We start from the raw sequence: 22500 nt of genomic DNA on the forward strand, positions 1-22500 counted from the left end.
TGAAAATAATTTAAAAATATTACATTCAATTAAAAATAATTTAAAAAAATGAAATAAATTAGTAATTCAATTCATCATATTTAATTCGAATAGATCAAACTTAAAATTAATCTATATCAAAATTTTAACTTGTGTTGAATTCGTTTTAACCGCACTAATTGAAATAGTTAAAAGATTTAAATATAAATAATGTTAAAAAAAAAAGTGAAACAATTGCTGTCGACACTTTAAAAAAGTATGTATCGGAGATGTAGGGGTATTGAAAGAATATTGTAAATTGTGTTCATAACAAACGCATAAATCCCTGGATCAAATTTAGAAACAATGTTCAACTTCACACTGCTACATGAAATAATAATGCAAATTACAAAGAAAAATTATGGTAATAATAATTAATCTACACAAAACAAATGATGAGAAACTAAATGGCAGGAGGACCTAATTTGAAGAAGTTCAATTTTACAGAGGAATGAGCAAAACCTGTGTTGTAGAAAATGGATATGACGAGATCTCAAAACAAATGGAAGTCTAAGATTTATGAAATATATACCAAGAAAATATAGGGAATAGTTGTGTGGTGTTTGTTGTTGTGTTGTGTTCCCTTTTTCATCTATCAGTCAACCCTTGAAACGAACTACAATGCACGAAATATCATCCTTGCTGTCTTTGTCCAATGCCTCCGCAATTAGCTTTTTTGCTGCCTTTTGTGGATCTTTTATCCTTCTAGCAATATCAACTGCTTCTTGGTTTGCCATTACCTGCAATGCAAAAAGACAACACAAAGGTGTAGAAATTCTTTAAGTTCTGCATAAACAATGGACAGAAAAATATTTTAGAATTATGGATAACCTTCCAAAGACCATCACTAGCAAGTATCAAAAGCTCAGCATCTGAGTTAATATCAAAATGATGTACATCAGGATCAGATCGCAAGTGTGATTTCAGATTTTTGTCACCAAATGCTCGAGAAACTGCAAGCTGCCCATTCACTCTTGCAACATCTCCTGATATAAACCACTAACAAGTTAACAAACTCCTCCAAATTACACAACAATTGTATTAATGTCACAAAATACTTCTATACTAACATTCCAAAACTCGGGTTTCATCTTATAATTTATATAAACTCATGTTCATCTCTTGTTTTATCTGATGTGAGACTTTATTTGTATCCTTGCAATTACAAGCTTAAAAATGAGATGTGCATAAAAACAGACAACCTTGTGCTTATATTCGTGGAGCTTCATTGTTTGTAATTTACTACCTCACTTAATTTAATATTTAATTAATATATATCAAGATCAGTCCTTATATCTGAGTGTAGAGTGTAAATCCATACAACAAGGGTAACTTGTAAGGTAAATATTGTCCAAGTCATGCTTTAAGGTTGCAATCAAAGCATCCCACAAAGTTACTGAACTTAAGCAGTAATCCAACACCATAACTAATGAAAAATCATTTCATGATGCATAAATCCTATTCCCAAACATTTCATAGTATTGAAATCTAAGAATGACAACATAAATCTGCCCCTTGAACATGTAAGCAATATCTAACAGACATTAACTAACTAAGGTTTATTAAAGAACCTGGCATGTTTGAGACAAAGCCTCCTTTGTTCTCGATGAAGCCCCTCTCAGTATTTGGCTCATGATCAATGGTCATCTGAATGGCCACCCCCTTCCTTGACAGAACTGCTCGTGAATCTCCAACATTTGCGACCCATAAGTTCTGATTATTAATAAGAATTGCAGTGACTGCAGTAGATCCTCCTCGCCCCAAATCAGAACTGTGAGAAAGAATGGCCTGATCTGTTGTCTCGTAAGCTTTAATGATAGAATTTCTAGGATCGGTACAGAAGTCCTCCTGGAATAGTCAAGACTACAATTTGTAATTCCAAACTAAAATCTTGCCAAGCGGCATTACAGAGTTCAAAGAAGAAAATTAGGCCAAACTTCAGGATTTTCTGACAAGAAAGAGGTTATACAAAATTACATTTCTTACTGTCAATATTGATCGTGAAAAGAGAGTGTATGGGGAGCTAATCAAATGTGATAAATCAATGATGATACATTTTAGTATGTTTCAATAACTGACCTCCTTCAAGATATTAGAAAAGAGATGCTTTTGTAAATAGGCTGGCACACTGTCTCCCAAGTGTCCATCATATATAGCAAAAAGTCCTAATTCTTGCCCTCCGCATTTCACAATTTTTGCTACATGATAGTCCTCCATTGGGTGGTTTGCTTTCCCTTTAACTAGGCTAAAACCATACTTAACTGGCCACAGATGGCTCCTCCCCTTGCCGGAGCTACATGAAGAGCGTCCTCCAACCACCTACAACTATTAAAGTCAAAATACACTAACAAAAATTCTTGTGTTTAACATAAGATGCCATCCAAGGAAGGTGATTGAAGCATTCAAGATGTTATTAAAAAAGACAAAGGAAAATGATTGATTATTGAGGGAAGCATAGCATAAATGTGAAGCCAGGAAATAGGAAGTTGTCAATACAAACAAACAACATTCAGAAATAAATCAGAGAAACAAACCCCGTACTAGATAATTCTATCAGCCACAGCCACAGAATACTGAGTATTTATCAGCACCAACAACCAAATGAGTTATAAATAAAACATAGCTCATAAGCATGGTTTTAAAAAATGGTCTGAGTGAAATTTCGTATGCAAAGCTTCTTTGGATCAGTGACCCCAACAACACAACTGCAATTGAGGAGCATCAACCGCATTTGTAATTTCCAACAATATCAAGAATCGTGGCAACAACAACTGTGAGGGGACCATGATCACAATTTAAAATCTTGTTCATAGTAGACTGAAAAACACTGACTAAACATTCAAGAGTCGAAACTATATTAAATAGACAGTTTGGTTAATAGCAACCATTTGAAATGAACCCTATGTCTCGAAAGTAGCTTACTGCAGAAAGTCCAAAGCTTAAAAAAAAAATCTTATGTTTCAATTTTCATTGACAAGTATGCTTAGAAAATAAAATTTCGGACAGTCCAAAGCCATTCATTGCCCCAGGCAAAACTCAATCCGCACATAGATAAAGGCTGCATAAGGCCCCTCTAAGATACAAAAAGAAAATCTTTTAAAACGTTAAGAAATTGTACATTCATGAAGATTGATTATTCTAAAGGCAAAACTTTAGAACAATAATAAAGAGGCCACAGATTCTCACCTGATGGAAGCAACAGAAACAATCCATGAAATAATTCTGCCCCGCCTCACCTTCCCCTTCTATTGCTCAACATCAAACTCTTCTCAAATCTTCAGAACAGAAAATTTAGCAAATATTTGACGGCAAAGAAACTCCAAAACTCTCCAACAACTGTGAATTATCAGCAAAACATTCCGATCACTGACGCAAGCAATTCTAACAATCCTCTCGAGAAAAGAGAGGGCAAAAGGAAATCTTTCCAACACCCAGATAATCAGCAGGCTAAAAAAATTCACAACCAGTCCAAAAATTTGAAATTTTTGGCAGAAAAATATATTAGAGATGGGCAGGAGAAGTGGGTGGTCTCCTCTGTAAGAAATGAAGAAAAAGAGAGAAAGAACAAGAAAAGCTTGTAAGAAAACGCCCTTGTGATGAAAAGAGGTTATTAAAAGAAAGAATAGAAAAGAAGACGGAGGGGTGGTAAGGTAACCTTATGGTTTTGTTGAGAAAGTCTGGTCTGCAATGGGTGCGAAAAGGCAGAGGTTGCCCTTATTGACTTTGCAGTTTTGTGTTATTGTAATTGCTATTGCTATGCTGACACACTTTGTTTGATTATTACATACAGCTGTTTTGAGGTTTCATTTCATAGTTCTTCTCTCAACTCTCTCCCATAGGTGGCTGCCTTCCTTGGGTTGGGTGGGGACTTGTGAAAGACTTCAAAAGTCAGCAACCCTTTCTACCCTCTTAACACTTTCTCTCTCCTTACCATTCTCTTATTTTTCCCTAAGATAGCTCTTGTCTCCAAAGGATAACACAAACAATCTTATTTTACAATGAAGCAATTTCCTTTTATATTCTTACTTGTTTGACCAAGCAACACTATCTAATCATACAGTGTAATAAAGTTATTATTTTTATGCAATGATAAGAGTTTTAATATCATCAACCAATCAAAAGTTTTAACAGGAATGAATTTTAAGTTAATTATAGACAAAAGATAAAAGGATTATTTTTTATTAAATAATAATGTATTTTCTCACAATTAATATGTAAATTAAAAATCATGATAATTTTGGTTCAAAACTTCTATCCAACTCTAAATATGAATGAGCAAAAGGTAACTCATTTTTTTGTCTTGATTAAGAAATTTAATTAATACTGTCATTTGATTCCAATAATCCTAGTTAAAAATACGTTGTTTTACTTCAAATTTGATATAGAAAATAAATATGGTTAAAAAGATAATTTATTTAAATATATTATTGAAATGACGTCATTAAAGATAAAAGTGGATAAATTTTATATATATTTATTTTTCTCATATACTTTTCTCTTCTTGTAATTGAGTAAATTAAAAATACAAATATTTTACTCAAATTCAAATATAAAAAAAAAATTGACATAAAACTGTGCTTTTACAGCACTTCTTTCATTTCATGTTTTCTTTCATTTTAACAATTAATTTACATTATTTAACTGTGTTCAACCAAAATATTAAACTTAAGCATTTCTCCTCTTAATAAATAATACTTCTGTATATGCATTTATAAATATTAAAAAACCTGCATCAATATTTGAATCAGGTTAGTCTCTCATAGATGCTAATAGTTTTTCTTAATTTCTGTTAAACGGTATTTAATAGGAGTAAAGGAATCACTGAAATTTATTGTTATTTTCTAACATGAGTAGTATGTAGTAACACTGTAACAACTTTTTTAATCTATTTTCAAATTAATTATTTTATTTATACGAAATTAGTACTATATTCATTAAAAGAATGAAATAATTTTAGTAAAATTATTTAATAACATAACATATTTATTAAATTTTGGTACATCATTTGGTCCATATTTTATGAGTTTGATTTAAAGTAATCATGTCTTTTAAAAAAAGTTCAGTAAGACTCCATATTTTGTTAAAAAATGTTCAATCTGTTCCTTTTCGCTCACACCGTTAAAAACATAACAGTGCAAATGCCACCGTGCCATCTCATAAGTACGTGGCACACGTTAATAAGTGGACTTAAATGATTTTTTAATTTTAAAAAAAAATCTCTACCACGTCATCATCACCTTTCTTTCCAATAAACCCTAGCTGTCGCACCATCCAACGCCGTCACTACCATCCTCGCCGGCAGCCATCCTCTCCAATGCATCATACGCTACCACCAAAGCTATGCGACGAGAACGCGAGAAACCCTAGGTCTCCACAGTTTGCTTGCAGGTCTGATTGTGGTTGCAGGTGGAGACAAGCAGTGGTGCGATTAGTGGTGGAGAAGAGTGACGATTCGCGATCTGCAGCAACTGGTGATTTGGCAGGTGGTTAGTGGTAGACGATTCTGTTGTTGAGATTGGACGACAGTGCTGCAGGCACGACGACGATTTGACTGGTGCGAGGGTGAAAATGGTGAAGATTGGTGGTTGCGGCATAGCAAAGGATTGCGTTGGGTGTTGACGCGAGAACGAATGTGAGATGCGAATGTGATAGAGGTACAACATAAGAGAGAAGACGCTTTGGTGGTGACGCGTGATGTGTTGGAGAAGACGACTGCCGGCAAGGACGACGGTGACAGCGCTAGATGGTGTGGCGGCTAGGGTTTCTTAGAGAAAAATTAGAATTTGTCTGGAGATAGTGATAATGTAGTGATATTTGTACTGTTATGTTTTTAACGACGTGAACAAAAATGATCAGATTGAATATTTTTTAACAAAATACGAGATCTTACTAAATTCTTTTAAAAAATATAATTACTTTGAAACAAACGGCTAAAAATAAAATGAAATAATGTATTAAAACTTAAATTTTCAACACGAGTCTCTTGTATAAATAAGACTGAAGGAGTTAATATATTATAATGTAATAAAAATATGTATAAAAGTAGAATATAATAATGGAGAATACTATCTGCAATAAAGAAGTCAACCCTGCATGTTAGATTTTTTAGACAGGACATTAACTGTGAGCATAGAAACAGTACAGTTGGCAATTGACTAGAAGCATCATAATCTTAAAGATATTTTTTTCAAACAAAACGTTAAATGCCAAATGTAACAGTAAAAAACTCAACTTTGAAGGAAGGATTCTGCTGGGTGGGGCTCAGGTTTAATTTCATATTAAGTTAAATATATTAGGGTTAGGGTTAGGTTAAAATTAGGGTTAGATTGATAATAGACAGACAGTGATGACAAACATCTGAGAAAGTCAGAAACCACTCTGCTCTGTATAGTAAAAGTTGAATGGTCAAATTAAAAATCTAGCAAACTTGTTTGGTTCCTTCCCAACCATAATTGCATCTCTCCCAAATTTGTCCTGTTTCAGTTTCAATCTAAACCTCCATCCAAACCAGTTCAAACTAAACTGTCCTTTTTACCCTTCATCAGTTAACTGACTTTTTCTAAAAATAATATTCAAATAAAATTTTAATCTCCTTATTTCATTCAATTTGCAATTTTCGACCCTCTAATTAAAATTTAAAACCACCCAGTTATCCTGTTTTATAAATATTTAATTTTTAACTAATTTTAAATTTTATATTCAGTTTTTATGATTTGATGAAACTTACCACTGATATATCTATTAAGTACCACAAACTGATTTAATTAATTGAAACGTAACAACAACAAAAAGAAAATAAATAAATATACATATATAAGCAAATTTAAAAATTGAATTACAATTTTATATTTATAAAATATAAATTACAAGGTTTAAGTATAATTTATGTAACTTTGCTTCTTCTTTTTTATGTAATTCCTAAAAAGACATTTGATATTTTTAAATTCTTGATGTTTTTTAACTTCATATTTAAATATAGTTAGTGCAGTATTAAAAATAGAAGATATATTATGTATCCAAAATTTTTTTTAATACGAAATATCTTTTTTTAATTTAATTATATTAATCGGTATGTTCTATTTTAACACTGTGCTAACTATATTTAAATATAAAATTAAAAAAATCAAATTTAAAAATATCAAATGTTTTTTTACAAAAAAAAAAAGGAGCAAAGTTGCACAAACTATGCTTCAACCTTACTTATTTTTAGTTAATCAAAATTAAAGAGAGAAAAAAAGGTGTTCTACATTCATAATAAAATGTCTTTGCATGAGATAATCAACAATAGAATCATTACAAACAAGCACGAGTGCCAAAATTTGTTCAAAAAAGAAAATATTCAGAGGTCTCATCACATAATGATAAATATTTGAAATTCAGTTAATGAATTTGAAGTGTAAAATATTAAAAAATGAATAAGAAAAAAAGAAGTAAGTGGATGTGCTTATTATTACAACCATGAATAGGTCAATTGCATGCATTGGTCTGTGCAGTGTTTGGTGGATCAACAAAACAATAGGAAAAGCTCTTTTTACTTAATTATTAACATTCCCACTCTCATTATGCCATCAGAAAAACCAACATGTCACAACTTCACACGCGTGGAAACAAACAGTGACCTAGGTGTACGAGGTGGGGTTTTGCCACGTGTACAACCCGTGCTGATGTCTCCTCCTTTTTCTGTTTCTGTTGCTCTGTTACACAAGAACAGATGAACTTTTCCTGTGCTGCTATGCTATCAATCATCTTAAACGAACATGGCAACAGGCATGCCAAAACCATACTACACTCACTTCTAAACTACAGTCACAATTATGTTACTAAGATAAAATTCTCATCAAATATAATTGTAAAACATTATATTATTATGGTTAAAAGTGTAGCTATGAACATTTTTTTGAATAAGTCAATTACAAAATTAAATAAAGTATAATATTTTAATTAATATGTCTGAGATTAATTTATTTTAAGTTGTATATGTTCTTATAAAAATAGGCTAAATCAGTACAAGTTCTGGACAGATTTTAATTTTAATTTTTACTGTGTTGTCGATGCTTTTATTTTGAATGATAGAGTATCTCCAAACATTTTGATGCATGTTTACTAAAAGTCCAGCTATGATTTGACTCTATAATTATGTACTTAATCATTAGTAATTAATCCAATATGATATAAGATTATAATGATTATAGTATTAATGTGAGATTTAAATTTACACTTAAAATTTTAACTATAATTTATAAACAGAACAAAGTTTTGCTCTCATTCATACCTATTAAATCTCGTTAAAGTGTTAAAATTTGAATTTGCATTAAGAAATTTCCTAAAGTTGAATCAATGTGGCCTGTTTTAATTTCAGTTATTGTCCAACAAATTGAATTAAACTACATTTCAAAATTGATAACTTGCCTCCAAGTTAAAGTTAGGTGAAGCTGAAATCATGTTGGCTAGTCAAAATTAGATCAAGGACAATCATGCTTGAAAATAACACGAGATTTTGAAAGAATAAAAAATTGATTTTTAAAGTAAATTAAAACTTTGTAGATTGAATTCAAAGTCATTTCTCTATAAAGAAATTAAAAAAATGTAATGAGTACTTATTTATGGAATCTTATGAGCAGTAGATAAGAATGCAAAGAAGATTTGATTTGACAAGACTGAATCCAAGTTATGAAATCAAGAATGCACACTGAATATAGTTGACCACAAGAACTGCACTCACTGTTCCTAGATCTAATTTTTTAAATTAGATTAAAACAATTAGTCTAAATTAAACCGATTTTGAATAAATGTGAGTCCAATTCTTTTATAAATTATAAAATATTTAATTCTTATATAGGATAGCTAATGTAAATTATCTTCTTAACAAACAACATGTGAATGTTATATTTTAATTTATTATGAAACTCCTTTATTACATGAGAAATACTATATATGTCATCGGTTGGAAAATATAAGAACTAAATGCATTGTAATGTAGTTTAAGGATGAAATATAAGTTTTCATAATATTTTGAAGAAAAAAAAGACATATTTAATCCAAATAAAAATGACTTTCCTCAGAACTACTTGTAAATTTTTATATTTTTATATTTATAAAATTATCATGTTGTATTCAAATAACTTATTTTATGTTTACAAACTTTTGTCTAGAAAACACTAAAAAGAGAATGTTATTTTCTGTATAAATAAATCTATAAAAACATAGTACAAAATTAAAAATAAAATAAGAGATCTATAGCTAAAAAAATGGAAGTACATACCCCCCATAACCCTGCTCTTCTAAACTCTCCCATTTGTGTTATAATCACAAACAAAATCTTTAATTCAGGAATAATAGCAAAACTTTAATGCTGTTCTTTCATAGTGAACATTAAAATTTGAGAAAAATTAAAATGTTTGATATTTTAACTTATTTAATTCTTTAAATAATTTGTTAGAAGAACTAAATTCAAATTTTTCAAATTTCAAAATTGTTTTAGAGAAGAAAAAAAAAAGAGAACAAGAGAGAGTAAAGAGATGAGAAAGAGAACAAAATTAGACAAAGAGAGTAAAGAGTGAGAAAAAAAAATATCTCAAGTTCCAATATTGATAAATTTTGAATACAAAAATTATATACGCATTTGAGAACTCTAATGTTATTCCTTAAAAATTAAAGACTCAATAAGTAAGGACCCTTACTATAAAGGTATGAATAAAAGATTCACCAGGAAAGAACTCTTGTTACTTACAAAAGTATCAATTTTAATGTGTTTTCCATATTTTTAGAAGAGAAAATAAATATGCTGATTTGTATAGAAAACCGTTTAAACCTCAGTAAGTTTAGGTTTTGTTAGTAACTTGAATATTATATTCTTTTTGCATGAGTTTTGAATTTGTCTCCACATGCTTCCTATATATTTTTATTTTCCACTTTGCATGAGTTTTAATTTTGTCTCCTCATGCTTTCTATATCTTTTTATTTTATTTTTTTTCTTTTTTATGAACTTTCCACGTTTGTCAGCTAGTTAAAATGGTAACATTTTATAATAACGCCTACTGTGAGTTTATAAAAAAAAGTAATTAAAACAATTTCATACATTTATGAAAAATCAGTTTCTCTATAAATTTCAATATTCAACCAACACATTGCAAAAAATATTCACAAAAAAATAAAAATCCTTACCTATGAAAAACAGATACATTTACAAATATGATGGCATGTTGCAGAAATAGGACTAACCCATCAAAACGGAATTTATATAATTCAGCAATAAAACAGGCCAGATATCATAATTAGCACTTAGTATATAATTACATAATTTTTCTGGCCATTGTGGACTTTTGTACAAATTGCAGTTTAATACTTTAGCAAGTTACATCATTATGTCATGACCCCCAACCATCTATAAACAGAATTATCCTGTCATACTAATTAAACCATAAATAAAATAAAAACCATGCTTCATTAGACTACAACATCTGAAACTGTCAAACCAAAATGCGAGCTAGGTATCATAATCTATTTATATGCAGAGTTGGATATAAGTAATTTTGACCACAAATATATACATGAAGACGATGTTAGGACTCCCCAATGCCAAATATAGCCAAACTGGCCACATGTATTTACAGAGGTGAAGATGGGAGTAGCCAGTGCAGGATCAGTTAAATGCTATAGGAATGAAATTATCGTCGTCTAAAAGCATATCAATATCAATTAAATCCTCCACACCATCAAATGTCCCTTCAGAACTGGTCAAACCCTCGTTAGTTCCCTGCATGATATTTAATGACTATGAGCATATCATGAAGTCAAATATTAATGACTCTATACCCTACCAGAAGTTAACAGATACCTTGGTTTGACGGAAGTCCTCGACAACATTTAACAGACGTCGGTATTGGGCACGTGCCTCTGGATACTGAACCATGGACTTCACTCTTGATAAGGCCTTTTGGATCTTTTCTTCCTTTTGTTTCCGTCCTTCCTTGAGGAAATCATAATCATCCTCTTTCTGAGAATCATTTTGTTGACTGGGGACTTTGTTAAGCGCATCTGGTCGAAATCCACGTAAACCACTACCCTTGCGCCTCCAACGTAATATGACCTTTTCTAGGATCCCCACAGACCAGATGATTGGTTTATACTGTTTCCGTACCTGGTGACCTCTTACATGGGCCTTTGACACCACACAATTCAATAGTCAGTGGGAGTAGCATGTGTCGTGGAAAAAATATAGCAAAGAAAAACGAAAAGAACATGAGAGTCTATTAATTAGTCACATTTCTTCTCAGGATAGGGGGGGAGGATACATTGGAGGTAATAGTAGCACAGTAGGGAAGGGTAAAGTTGATTGGCAAACATCAAGTTCACACCTATAAGACTCAGGCCATAGATAATTGAACTAAGAGCTTTGGGCAGTCCTCTGAATATCTTTTTTGGTAGCTTTCTAAACTAAAGAATGCGAATATCAATTTCCTTTGCAGGTTGCGACGGGCGGGTAAGGAAAGACTTGTAAGCTATAGTGCTATGTATAATTGCCTTAAAGACCAATTAGGAGATAAAGCTTCAAGTTCATGATCTTATGACTGTTAAAACACTAACCCGCCAAGTAAATGCATGTTTTCTCCACTTTTTGACAATCCCAATGTGACCCACATGTATACAACGGTTAAAGAAGGAGAAAAGAGATGCAACAGTTTACAGGAGCATCTTTCCATTCTTTTCCTGAGATTGTATCAATCAAAATCTCTCCAATGTAATCAATATTCCGCCTTCAGTTTCCAAAATAGCAGAATAATTGATACAGTGATTTGATGAGAACTTACGAACATCCAACAATATTCTGATTTACTTAAAAAGAAACATGTGCAGTATTAAAAATGAAAAATCAATAAAAAGAGCAGATCACGAACCTGGATTTTAACAACTCTTTGCCGAATCATCAAGAATTCTTTTCTCTTCTTCCAACCACGAAACTTTTTCTGTATGTGTATTGCAGCAGCATTGGCTAAACCATGTCCTTGTCCAGATTTACAAGCCCTAGAAGCTAGAAGAGATAGAGCTTGCTGATCTGACAATCCAAGCTCATCGTCATCTTCATACTGAGTTAACAGCTTCCTCTGAAATGACTGCATTCTGAATACTTGATGTATACGATCAGCAGCTTGTGTTGCATTTCGAACAGCAGTGAGCGAATCCTTCATGCTGAGGGCATCTGGCATATCACCATAGAGCATAGGTGTCGCAGTTCGTTCTAAAACTGTCTGCACCACTTTCATTCCTGAAATTTCTTGCCGACTACCTTTTTGGTCATCCACTTTGAGGGATTCAAGATTTTGAGTTAATGAACACTCAGCAAGAAAACCAGAGATTCCTTTGTGCCCGTTTGCAGAGGCAAGATCTGCAGCTGGTCTACCTGATGGAAATGCAGGAGATGGATCTGTCACTGCTCCACAATCTGCTCTCATGGAGACCAGGAAAGCAACTGTCCGCTCTCTGAGAAAAGGACAGAATAACAAGAAAAAAATTATGTTATGCAGAACATAGAATATTTGAGAAAAAGTGATAAAAGCAGAACAAAAAATAGAAACGTTCTGCTATTTGCCTTTAACTGACCAAAGCAATTGCTCTAGGTGTAACTTAATTTAGCTAATAAACAGAAATTTAAATTTGCTTCATATGCTAGGAAAACCATTTTTTGTGAACAATTTCACCATTGATAAAATGTCTAAAATATGAAGAATATCAGAACAGTTAAAGAAGGTTCAACCAGATTACAAGACGTAACTTATTCTCAATGACTGGACTCAATAGAGAGGGATAAAATCTCAAGGAACTTTACCTGCCACAGAATGCAGCCCAGTGAAGAGCTGTCCATCCATTCACATCTCGGAAGTTGATATTAACTCCGGCAGCTATAATTGGATTTATGGCCCAGTCATAACCAAGAAAAGCTGCTAAGTGTAGCACACCTTGCCCATCCTCATCTAATACATTTGGTCCTTTACCATTCTCAGTTACTTTGTGAAGAAGCCATGAGTACAACTTCTCTTTAACCTGCCTGTGAACAAGATGCTCCCTCACCGTGTGTTGGGATATATCCAATTCTTTAGTTGGCTCGTCCTTAATAGAATATTCCTCTTCCTCTCTCAGTGAAATAAGCTTGAAAATTATGTTCCTTTTCTCCATATCACCCTCAAAAGAATGGTTTGAAGGGTTCACTGGCTTTAAAGTAAGAAATTTCTCCAGTCGCAAATGAATGCGCATTTCAGTTGAACTGCCAAAAAATTCTGCAAAATCTACATTTCTAGCAAAGCCTTCTCTGAAATCGAATTCCCGCACTTCACTACAAGCTAGCCTATTGGAACATGTTACATAGAATGGGACCCGTCCAACTTTATGACGGGGAGCTTGGCAGCACAAAATTCCATCAGCTAAAACCTCAGCTGGAACCTCAACTTCCCCAAACATACAGGACCAGTTACATGTTGTCACCTCTGGTTGACTCTTCAAAAATGATCCAATAATCAACACCTGTATTTTTTTAAACAGGATAAGATGGCAATCAAACTATATCCGGTTTTTGTTCATTTTATCAAGCAACATTGACTCAATCTTGAATAAAAGAAGCAGCAAACCCAATAATCATATATAACATACCAAAGGGGAGGGGGAAAAGAAGGAAGATTGTCAGATGCGTTAACCAAAATGTAGAAGAAATACAAATCGAGAACACTGAAAATTAATAGCAGAAATGATAAAATTAACAGCTATATATACACAGTTTTATAATTCTTTTACTTCATAAAATGCTTAGTACAGAACATAGATGATATTTATAATTTTTAACAAACAAGATTAACTAAATATACGTATAATCCTAATCCAGTTACCTACATTTCATGTGCATACAAAATTATTATCAAAACATAAATTGTATTAGAATTATTACAGAAAAATGTGAGAAAAATATATAGGGAAATTATGATAATGATCCAAAAAACCAGCAAAATAAATCAAATAACAGAAAGAAATAAAAATGGGCAAAATATTATTTAAATAAATGGGATACAAAATATAAAATTGAGCAAGCATACGAGTGAAAAACCATGCAAATTGCAAACAGTGAAACAAATCTGGTGGATTCATTTAAAGGAATAAGATAAACACCATGCAAATGAGTGGGAAAATAGAAGAAAATAATCATTTCAATGAGGAAGAAAAAATCATTCAAACAAGAGGAAAAATGTCTTCCAAATAGGCAAAAAAAATCGAAAATAAGCAAGACAAGATTAATTTAAATTGGCAGAAAATAGACCGGAAAAAGAAAATCATACATATTATATTATAATATATTACTTTATTCTATTATAATATGGATAATTATATTATTTTAGTATTATATCTTTCTAATAAGCTATTTTAAATATAGAAAATTATATTAATACAATAATGTATAATATAAGATAATGATCATATAATAGTGATAATAATACATAATATATGATGTGATTATATTAGAAGGAAAAGTAGGGTTGAAAAAGAATTGGAGGGAGAATAATCAATTATATAGATTTTCAAAAAGATTGGTACCTCAATATCTAACTCCGCATAAGCCCATTTAGGTGAAAAATCATTTATACTAAACAGTTGGTCCTGAGAGAGAGATGGGCTCAATGAGCTATCATCTATCACATGCTGGCATTCATCTGTACTCCATGAAATACCAGGTGTGGACTGCATATTCAAATCAGCTACCTCTCCAAGTTCTTTAGTAACCCAACGAGAGAAACTATCAACCTTCTTCAGGCTCTCATCTCTGTCCAATAACGTACGCTTCACAGTTAAGCCATAGTTGATAGATTCTTCATCAGGAACTTTATTTGCAGAATTGGATTTTAGAGTATGTTGAGATTGTCCATCTGCATGCTCTTGTGGATAGTTTTTCTGCAAAAGCTGCTCTTTTGGATCACCATTAAAACTGTACAGGATTGGAGCAATTTCAGAGCTTGCATTACGAGCTCCATACCCTAGTAAACTGGTGCCATAATCAGATCCATAATGCAGACCAAATGGTTGATTCTGGCTTGACATTGGCATGTCTCCTGAATTGTCTTCAAAAGGAATCTGCATCAAATCAAATAGCAAAATGAGTAGTTATATTTTTTGGCTAAATCTATGAAGTAATTAGTAGTTTGAAATTGCATAAAAGAGAAACCGAAGTTAAGAATATCAGCTTTAAATTAAGCAATCAAAAGATAAAACAGACACCAAGCCAATACCCAGTAATAGCCACCCAATAAGTACATATCTCAACAAAAGGTTGAGTATGGATTACATCTGAAGAAACTGTAATCTAGAGTTATATTAAAGCAGTTCTGAAGTTCAGACAGTCCCAATACCAGACACATGCAGCCCATATAGCTGTCACATTATGTCTTTTCCATACCAAAAAAAAAGGTGTTTGGTTCCAGAAAATGTTATCTTTTTCATTTTCTAAGAATTTCCTTTATTTTCAAGTTTTCACTAATTTGAAAATGTGTTTGTTTAGATTTGCTTATGATTTTCTGGTTTTCTTCAACAATTTTTTTCCTCGCTGTAATTTGTAATCTTTATTTATTGAATGACCTCTTAAACCTGCAGCTTGAGTTCTGAGACTGAAACATTCATATTGAAGTAGACCATACATCCTAACTTACATGCACACCAAAACAAAATCCGTCTGACTAATTTGATTATAAGGCAGTGTTATAGGTCACAATCCGTTCATGAGATGGTTTGGAGAGAATGCACAACTTGAATGGAAAGATCTAGGTTTTGTCTTGTTGAAATGCATGGTCCCAAGTTTCCAAGAGAGAGAAAGTAATGAATATAAAGACATGAAAATCTCAAAAATGTCATTGCATCAGTATTTTTGAAGATACAGAATTAGTTTTCTCAAATTGAAATTATCAAACCGAAATGATGAAAATAAACAGGGCCTAATAGTTGCAGATGGTACCGGTAGATATACTGTGAAGATAACAGTATGTACCTGCCAACTCGGTTGCAAAGACCGAGAGCTCTCTTCTTCCTCAGTGAGATCTCTTTTTCCTGTTAAAAGGTCCCCATAAATGGTATGTTCTTGTTCCAGGACATTACCCATTGAACTAGGAGGGATGGAAGGAAACGATGCAAGAGAAGGATCATTGTGCAATTTGGCAGTGCTTTGCAATACAGTGTCCCATGGTGCCATGCCATGTGTTTTCTCACCATCAAAATAAGGAGTGTCATTTCCTCTAAATTTATCCCCGTGAACAACTGGGATATAATCTGTTCCAGAAATTGATGACTGTCCATGATCACCTAAAATTGATTGAAGATATATGGGGGTAAACATGTGTCAAAGATTGCCTAATATAAGTTACAAAATACCTGAGACAACCAAAATGGAGAAAAAGAAGAAACCTGAAAAGGGACTTGTATGATATGAACTATTCAAACCAGCATCAATCTTTTCTGGCAATGGACCATTCCCCATATGTTGTGACTCATGTAGTGGCCGCAACCCAGAACTAGCTTGGTAGACATCCTCTGGAAAGAATTGTGATTAAAAAATTTAACTGTGATGAAATAAATGGTCCAAAGTATTGCACAAATATTTGTTGTATCAGTGCACCAAGATAATTAAAGTATAGGAGAAGAAAAAAAAAGGGAAAAATACAATAAGGTTCTCTTTAAGTTAAAACTAATTTCTACAGTTTAATTTAAATATAAGCTATTATTAACTTACGGAAAAACTCATTTCCTTTTTCCTTCCTGTTTTTCTTCTTTTGCGCTTTTTTATGGAGAAGTTTATTCCAACACATTCTTAACATGTTAATTCACTTCACAGACCAAATAAAATTTTCAAACCTCATGAAATAAATTTTTGCAGAATTACCAGAATCAGCATCTTCACGTAAAGACATCAAACTGGATGATGCGCTGATGGAATCTGTGCTAAGTGAAGTAACCTTTTGGGAATCTAGCGGGACCTCATCACCTTCAGTATTTACTACAATATTTTTGTTACCCTGAGAAATAAACCAGAATAGATCTATGAAAAAGTCACTCATGCACTCAAGGCAATTTAGATCAGGACTACAAAACACCGATTCTTCTATATTAAACAGCTTTACTGCTTGAATTCAAGAAGAATATGAAGAAAATATTATGAAATCTTTTAAAAAAGGATGGTATGATATAACCAAGAGTGTTTTTATCACCATACGGCCGAGATGCAATTTTTGACTCATAAGACTAGGTCAAACAGAAGCACTTTCCCATTCAAGCAACTGGGCACAGGCCACTGGCTTGAGTCCAACCCATAAACCCAACATATATACATACATCTCATGACCCTTGGGGAATAGCATCCCCTCCCTCTACAGAAATTAAATAACATAAATAGCCTTAGTTTCTCTGTTCAGAAGGATTTTGGAATCAACAGTGCCATTATAGCGCCTGATAAGGCCACCATTCAGCCTGCTATTTGCTCTGCAACAGCCACTGTACCAAACCATCGTGCTACAGCAACTCACGTAGTGGGCAGGGCCACTTTGCACTAGACACCACTATGGCACACTAATAAAACCCTGCTTGAGAGGCCTATAAAAATGATTTTTTTAAAAAATAATCAAATCCTAAATTGAGTATAACAATGTGTTGTTTACTTATTGTAAATTGACACAACCATATCCTTTCATGGGTATGACTGAAACGTTATTCCCACATCTCACCATGTACAAAAAAACCAATCCCACAAAAAATGTAACTATACCCTATTTGGGTATAAAATAATGAAAGACGAAATAAGTTTCTCTCATTCAATAAAATTAGATTGTAAATAATATGTAGAAACTCTCGCATTGTAACTTCAATAAAAGATTATTTGAACTTATAGAAGAAACTTATTCCACTTTTTCTTCTTATTTTCTTCTCCTACAAGTGCTTACAAAAGGGTTATGCAAACAGAACCCAAACACAAATACAAACAATGTCCTAATTTAAAAACTTGAACATAATCTGAATGCATTTAATTTGATAATTGAAATAGTGTGACTATCTATCACAACTTCAAACTAAAACTATTCTAATGGCACATTGGCATGCCAGTAGGTGACTAAAAGTATTATAAAATTGACATCCACAATTGATCAAATTGACCTCTTTCAGTGGCTGTTTACTACTCAAGTTTTCACAGTATGAAAAACTCATCCTTCATATACTTTCAATAACTCCTCTAGCAACACTAGTTAGAGCCATGGTTATTAGATAATAAAAAAAAATGGGTGGCAATAATATCATTAATCATCCATGATGGCTCAACATATACTACAAGAACCGCAGCTGATTCATTCTTTCCCTTTCAACTACATCATCATATTTTGTAAAACATCAAAACTCAAGCTATAGAGGAAAAGTGCTCTAACAAAAGTAAAAAAATAGATAGAGTCCAAAAGCTAGAAATGAAAGAGCTATAAATGATAAAAAAATCATTGGAAGGTAATAACAGCAAAAAATATAAAGAAATGAAAAAAAAATACCTTAACTTCCAAGTAATGGACAAATACTATGTGCATCATATCCCTGGAATGAAAGAAAATTAACAAGAAAAACATGTCTTGATTAATTATACGACATAAATATCACAGTAGATGTACATTGAAAGCGCATATTAGTAAAGATGCAGCAAATTATTTAAAACACAATAAGATTAAAAAATGCCATCTGCAATTAGTAGATAAAGAAGAAATTACATTAGGAACAAATGGCTGAATTAGATGATCACAACTAGAGGTAGGATAAGAAATCCTTCAAAAACATTAAACACAAGAACAGGGAAGAAAGATGCAGTAAAGCTTCTCAACCAACTTGTCTAAGCTAGAAACTCCTTTGAAGTATAGAAACACCAGAAAAGGAAAAAAAAATGTAACTCTAATGCTCTACTCACTAAGCTTGAGGGTAATAAAACAACCTTAAACACTTTTATCTATAAATTGACATGAGATATGATACCAAATGTACTAATGCAGTACTTGCAAAGAAGCTTACAAGTAACAAACACATGAAATATGACTACAATTTAATGTCCAAGACAAATTACACAAAATATTGTATGTAAATTAATTCATACTCACGGTTCTAGCATCCAGTAGCTTCGCCTTTGAAAATGTTCATTATCTTCTCCATGGGCATAGTAGCAATGCAACACATCGACACTTCCAACCTAAATTTGCTTAAATGATGTTACAACCCCAGTGAATAATTATATAATGGTAGAGACTTCCTTTGCAGTTAGGGAAGACTAGTTGAAAAATTCCAATCATCTTATGCATAAGCTAATCTTATATAGATTTGATTAACTATAAACACAAAACTTAACCAAATTATTACCTTCAACTTTTCATGAGCTTCTTTCACCGTCTTTCCATCCTTTTTCTTTCTCCAATTATGTCCATCCTTTCTAAAGTACCTCAAAATCTTTCTATCAAATAGAAAAAGTGAACCACCTGAAATTATGAAGTAAAAGTGAAAGTGATGTCTTCGTAAAATCAAAGTAATGATAGGAATATGATTAGAAACTAAAAGATAGAGTGAAAATAACAACAAAGCAAGGCATAAGAAAACAACAAAATACTAATAATAACATCCTAAATCCTGCAATAAGTACATAAGGTGTTTCTTTGCTACCCAGCTTCACGAATTTTTTCTTTTTACTGGATAACGTGCCCTTATTCCTTGAACTGAAATAAAGGATCTATTGGAACATGAATACGTTAAGTTCAGATAATGAAAAATTAAAAAACTTCATACAGTTTTAAAAATAATTAAATTCAGTTAAATGAACTCAAGAAGGAGAATGCTTCCATTTTGAAACACATTGTTCAGCACCTGGAAAGATATGATTAATTCAGGCCAAAATGTTCATGAACACCAAGTTGAACCAAACAGGTCAAGGAAAATCAGTTTGTGAAAGCTTCTTGGGCAATTCATCTAATCAATATATCAAAAGTATATGCTGGTTCAAATTAATATATAAGTAACATGCAGTAACCATACTTGGTGGCCTGTTATGAGGTTCTGAAGTGATTTGAAACATCTGATAATTACGAAGAATTTCACAAATTTCTGCAGGTCGCAACCACCGATGCTGGGCTTCAAATTGTAATTGCTGAATATCTGCAAATTGATATCAAGGCATTTGGTCAACTGTTTCATTATGAATTATAACACATACAGAATACAATTTTCAAGCAAGCTTATAAAATCAAATCATGGCCGTAAAAGTCACATGCATCAATAAGAATAATTTTGTAATAATAGAATAAAAATGAAAGATAAACTGACATATGAAAATAACAGCCAATGCCATTCACTAGTGCAATTTCGAGGTCAAAGTTTCCAGTACATAAATTTAGTATCCTATAAGCCAACCCCCAAACAAAATCAATTAATCTACCAAATATATTCCTATCTTCAGATCTGTTTTTTTATGTGATCATTTGGAACAGAATATTTTGTGTTCAAAAAAGTTTAAAATAAAAAAAATACGAGATTTTGACCAAAATAACTGCTTTGAGCAATGTTGTCAGAATCAATATTTTACTTGAGTTCGGGAGGGGGATTAAAGATCTAAATTGAAAGATGCAACCAAATGAAGGAAGATTATACACAAACATGTCCATGTGATTAGGAAAATATTTTATAAGTAATAACGTAGAACTAAACTTGAACTCAATTTATATCCGTAGATTTATATGGGTAATTTTCGTTATGCTTGTATTGACCCATAGAGGAGTGCTACCAACCTACTCTTTAGAACGCACACTTTCTTAATCGTAAAATTTTATAGGAAAACACAATCATGACATAATCATAATGCTCTTTTTAGTTGTCTTTAGTTTTCTTTTTTGGCAAGGAAAATCGCTCTAATGCATGTGCTTTTTCCAACAAAACGATTTTGAAATAGTTATAAATTTGGCAATACTACTAGGTTAGCTAATTTGGGGGGATTGAAGCTGCATATTAGTTAGTTTCACCACTCGGGATCCGAAAAAGTGGAAAATCGATGCAGTGAAAAAAATACCTATCAATCATTCATATCACACAGCCCTAGTTCCGAAGACGCTGTAACACCTAAAAATGCGTAATTAGACTAAAAAAAAGTACCAAAATGGTCATTTCCCCAAATCAATTGGGCACAGTTTTAGCCAACCTCAGTAAGGGCCAACCCTTAGGTCCATTCATTAGCCAAGCCCTTAACAGTACCTGACACTTAGACCCAACAACAAGAATGCACTCAATGAAGTAAACATAGTTCGATAGCTGAACTCCGTAACAAGAAATCGCGTCGAAAAAACAATTGAATTTACAGGATCGAAGTATTGCACGAGAAATTAACAAACAAACTGAAAAAGGAAATCAGAAAATGACCTAATGGACGACGCAACCCATAAGCAGCTCCCTCCGCCATGGCGAAGACTGAATCTGAGATCAACGCGAACGACGAAAGAGACAGAGACTTTTTTTCTTTTCTTTTCTTTTTCTTTTTTTTTTTCTTTCCCCCTCAACTCTCCAGTGACGTGATAAAGTGAAACTGTATATTTGGTATTTATATTATACAGAGTAAGGTACTGGCTCTGACATCTAATGGTATAACTTTTGTTTATTATTTACAGAGCACGTGCATTGGAGGGTCTAATGCAGTGCAATTACTAGACCAAATAATTTTTCATTAAGCAAGTGTATTAAAATTATTAAAACAGAAATAAAAGAGATATATTCGAAACTAAACATATTGAAATAATTTTGTTCAGTGATGGATAACTATTGGGCGACGATATGACATAGGATAAAAGAAGAATGCCAGCTGTCACTATTTATGGTAAAAGAATTTGGTATTAAGAAAATAGCCATGTCATAATAAAACTAAAAGAAAATAAATAGACAATTATATAATTAATAGCGCAAATCTTATCGCATATGTGTATTTTTAAGAATAATAAAGTATAATTTATCGTTGATCTACTTATATATGTAATAAGGTAATAATTATTTATTCAGTCTTTTACTTATTATAATATATATTATTAATGTGCTACACAAACGTTAATATTATTTATTTTAAGTTTTCCAAAATATAATAAATTATGAATGACGTGTTCTATATAAAATTATGAAGACTCGTCAAGATAAATGGTGTATTTTTTAATAAAATTAATACATTGTTATATTTTATTGTAGTTTAATATATTAAATCTATGTAATAAAACTTTTTTTACCAATTATATTGAATTCACTAAAAAATATTGAGTGTGGTTATTGAGAGCATAAACTTTTAAAAGGAACAATTGCGTCATTTTAAACCTTTGTTGAAATTGAATTTTTGTGTATACAAAATTGTGAAATACGTAGTCATTAACCAATCAAATGTCTCGTTTAAGACTTTTCTTTTTCATTTGAAACAGGTGAATG

General features: G+C 32.1%; 2 protein-coding genes across 5 annotated transcripts; both read right to left on the reverse strand.

Moving 5' to 3' along the window:
* Nucleotides 1-286: 286 nt before the first annotated feature.
* On the reverse strand, nt 287-3968 carry LOC108340953 (probable protein phosphatase 2C 10). Of its 4 annotated transcripts, none has more exons than XM_017578541.2 (6): nt 3674-3961; nt 3205-3354; nt 2098-2337; nt 1590-1866; nt 850-1004; nt 287-758 (listed from the first exon to the last, which is right to left on the reverse strand). In XM_017578541.2, exons 2-6 carry the CDS (start codon nt 3229-3231, stop codon nt 618-620), a joined length of 840 nt encoding a protein of 279 aa, XP_017434030.1. In that variant the 5' UTR covers nt 3232-3354; nt 3674-3961; the 3' UTR covers nt 287-617. The 4 variants fall into 4 exon arrangements, with proteins under 4 accessions (XP_017434030.1, XP_017434028.1, XP_052734911.1 ...); XM_017578539.2 differs by having other exon boundaries at nt 3205-3552; XM_052878951.1 differs by having other exon boundaries at nt 2098-2343; nt 3205-3552; nt 3674-3960.
* Nucleotides 3969-10284: 6316 nt separating this feature from the next.
* Nucleotides 10285-21623, reverse strand: LOC108342914 (calmodulin-binding transcription activator 2). Its single transcript, XM_017580818.2, has 13 exons — nt 21460-21623; nt 20086-20205; nt 19420-19535; nt 19164-19252; nt 18570-18612; nt 16925-17057; nt 16450-16575; nt 16037-16347; nt 14596-15129; nt 12845-13536; nt 11916-12498; nt 10856-11179; nt 10285-10774 (listed from the first exon to the last, which is right to left on the reverse strand). Exons 1-13 carry the CDS (start codon nt 21497-21499, stop codon nt 10661-10663), a joined length of 3225 nt encoding a protein of 1074 aa, XP_017436307.1. The 5' UTR covers nt 21500-21623; the 3' UTR covers nt 10285-10660.
* Nucleotides 21624-22500: the final 877 nt, after the last annotated feature.

Source organism: Vigna angularis, chromosome 6 (genome assembly GCF_016808095.1).
Source record: "Vigna angularis cultivar LongXiaoDou No.4 chromosome 6, ASM1680809v1, whole genome shotgun sequence".
Lineage (NCBI taxonomy): Eukaryota > Viridiplantae > Streptophyta > Magnoliopsida > Fabales > Fabaceae > Vigna > Vigna angularis.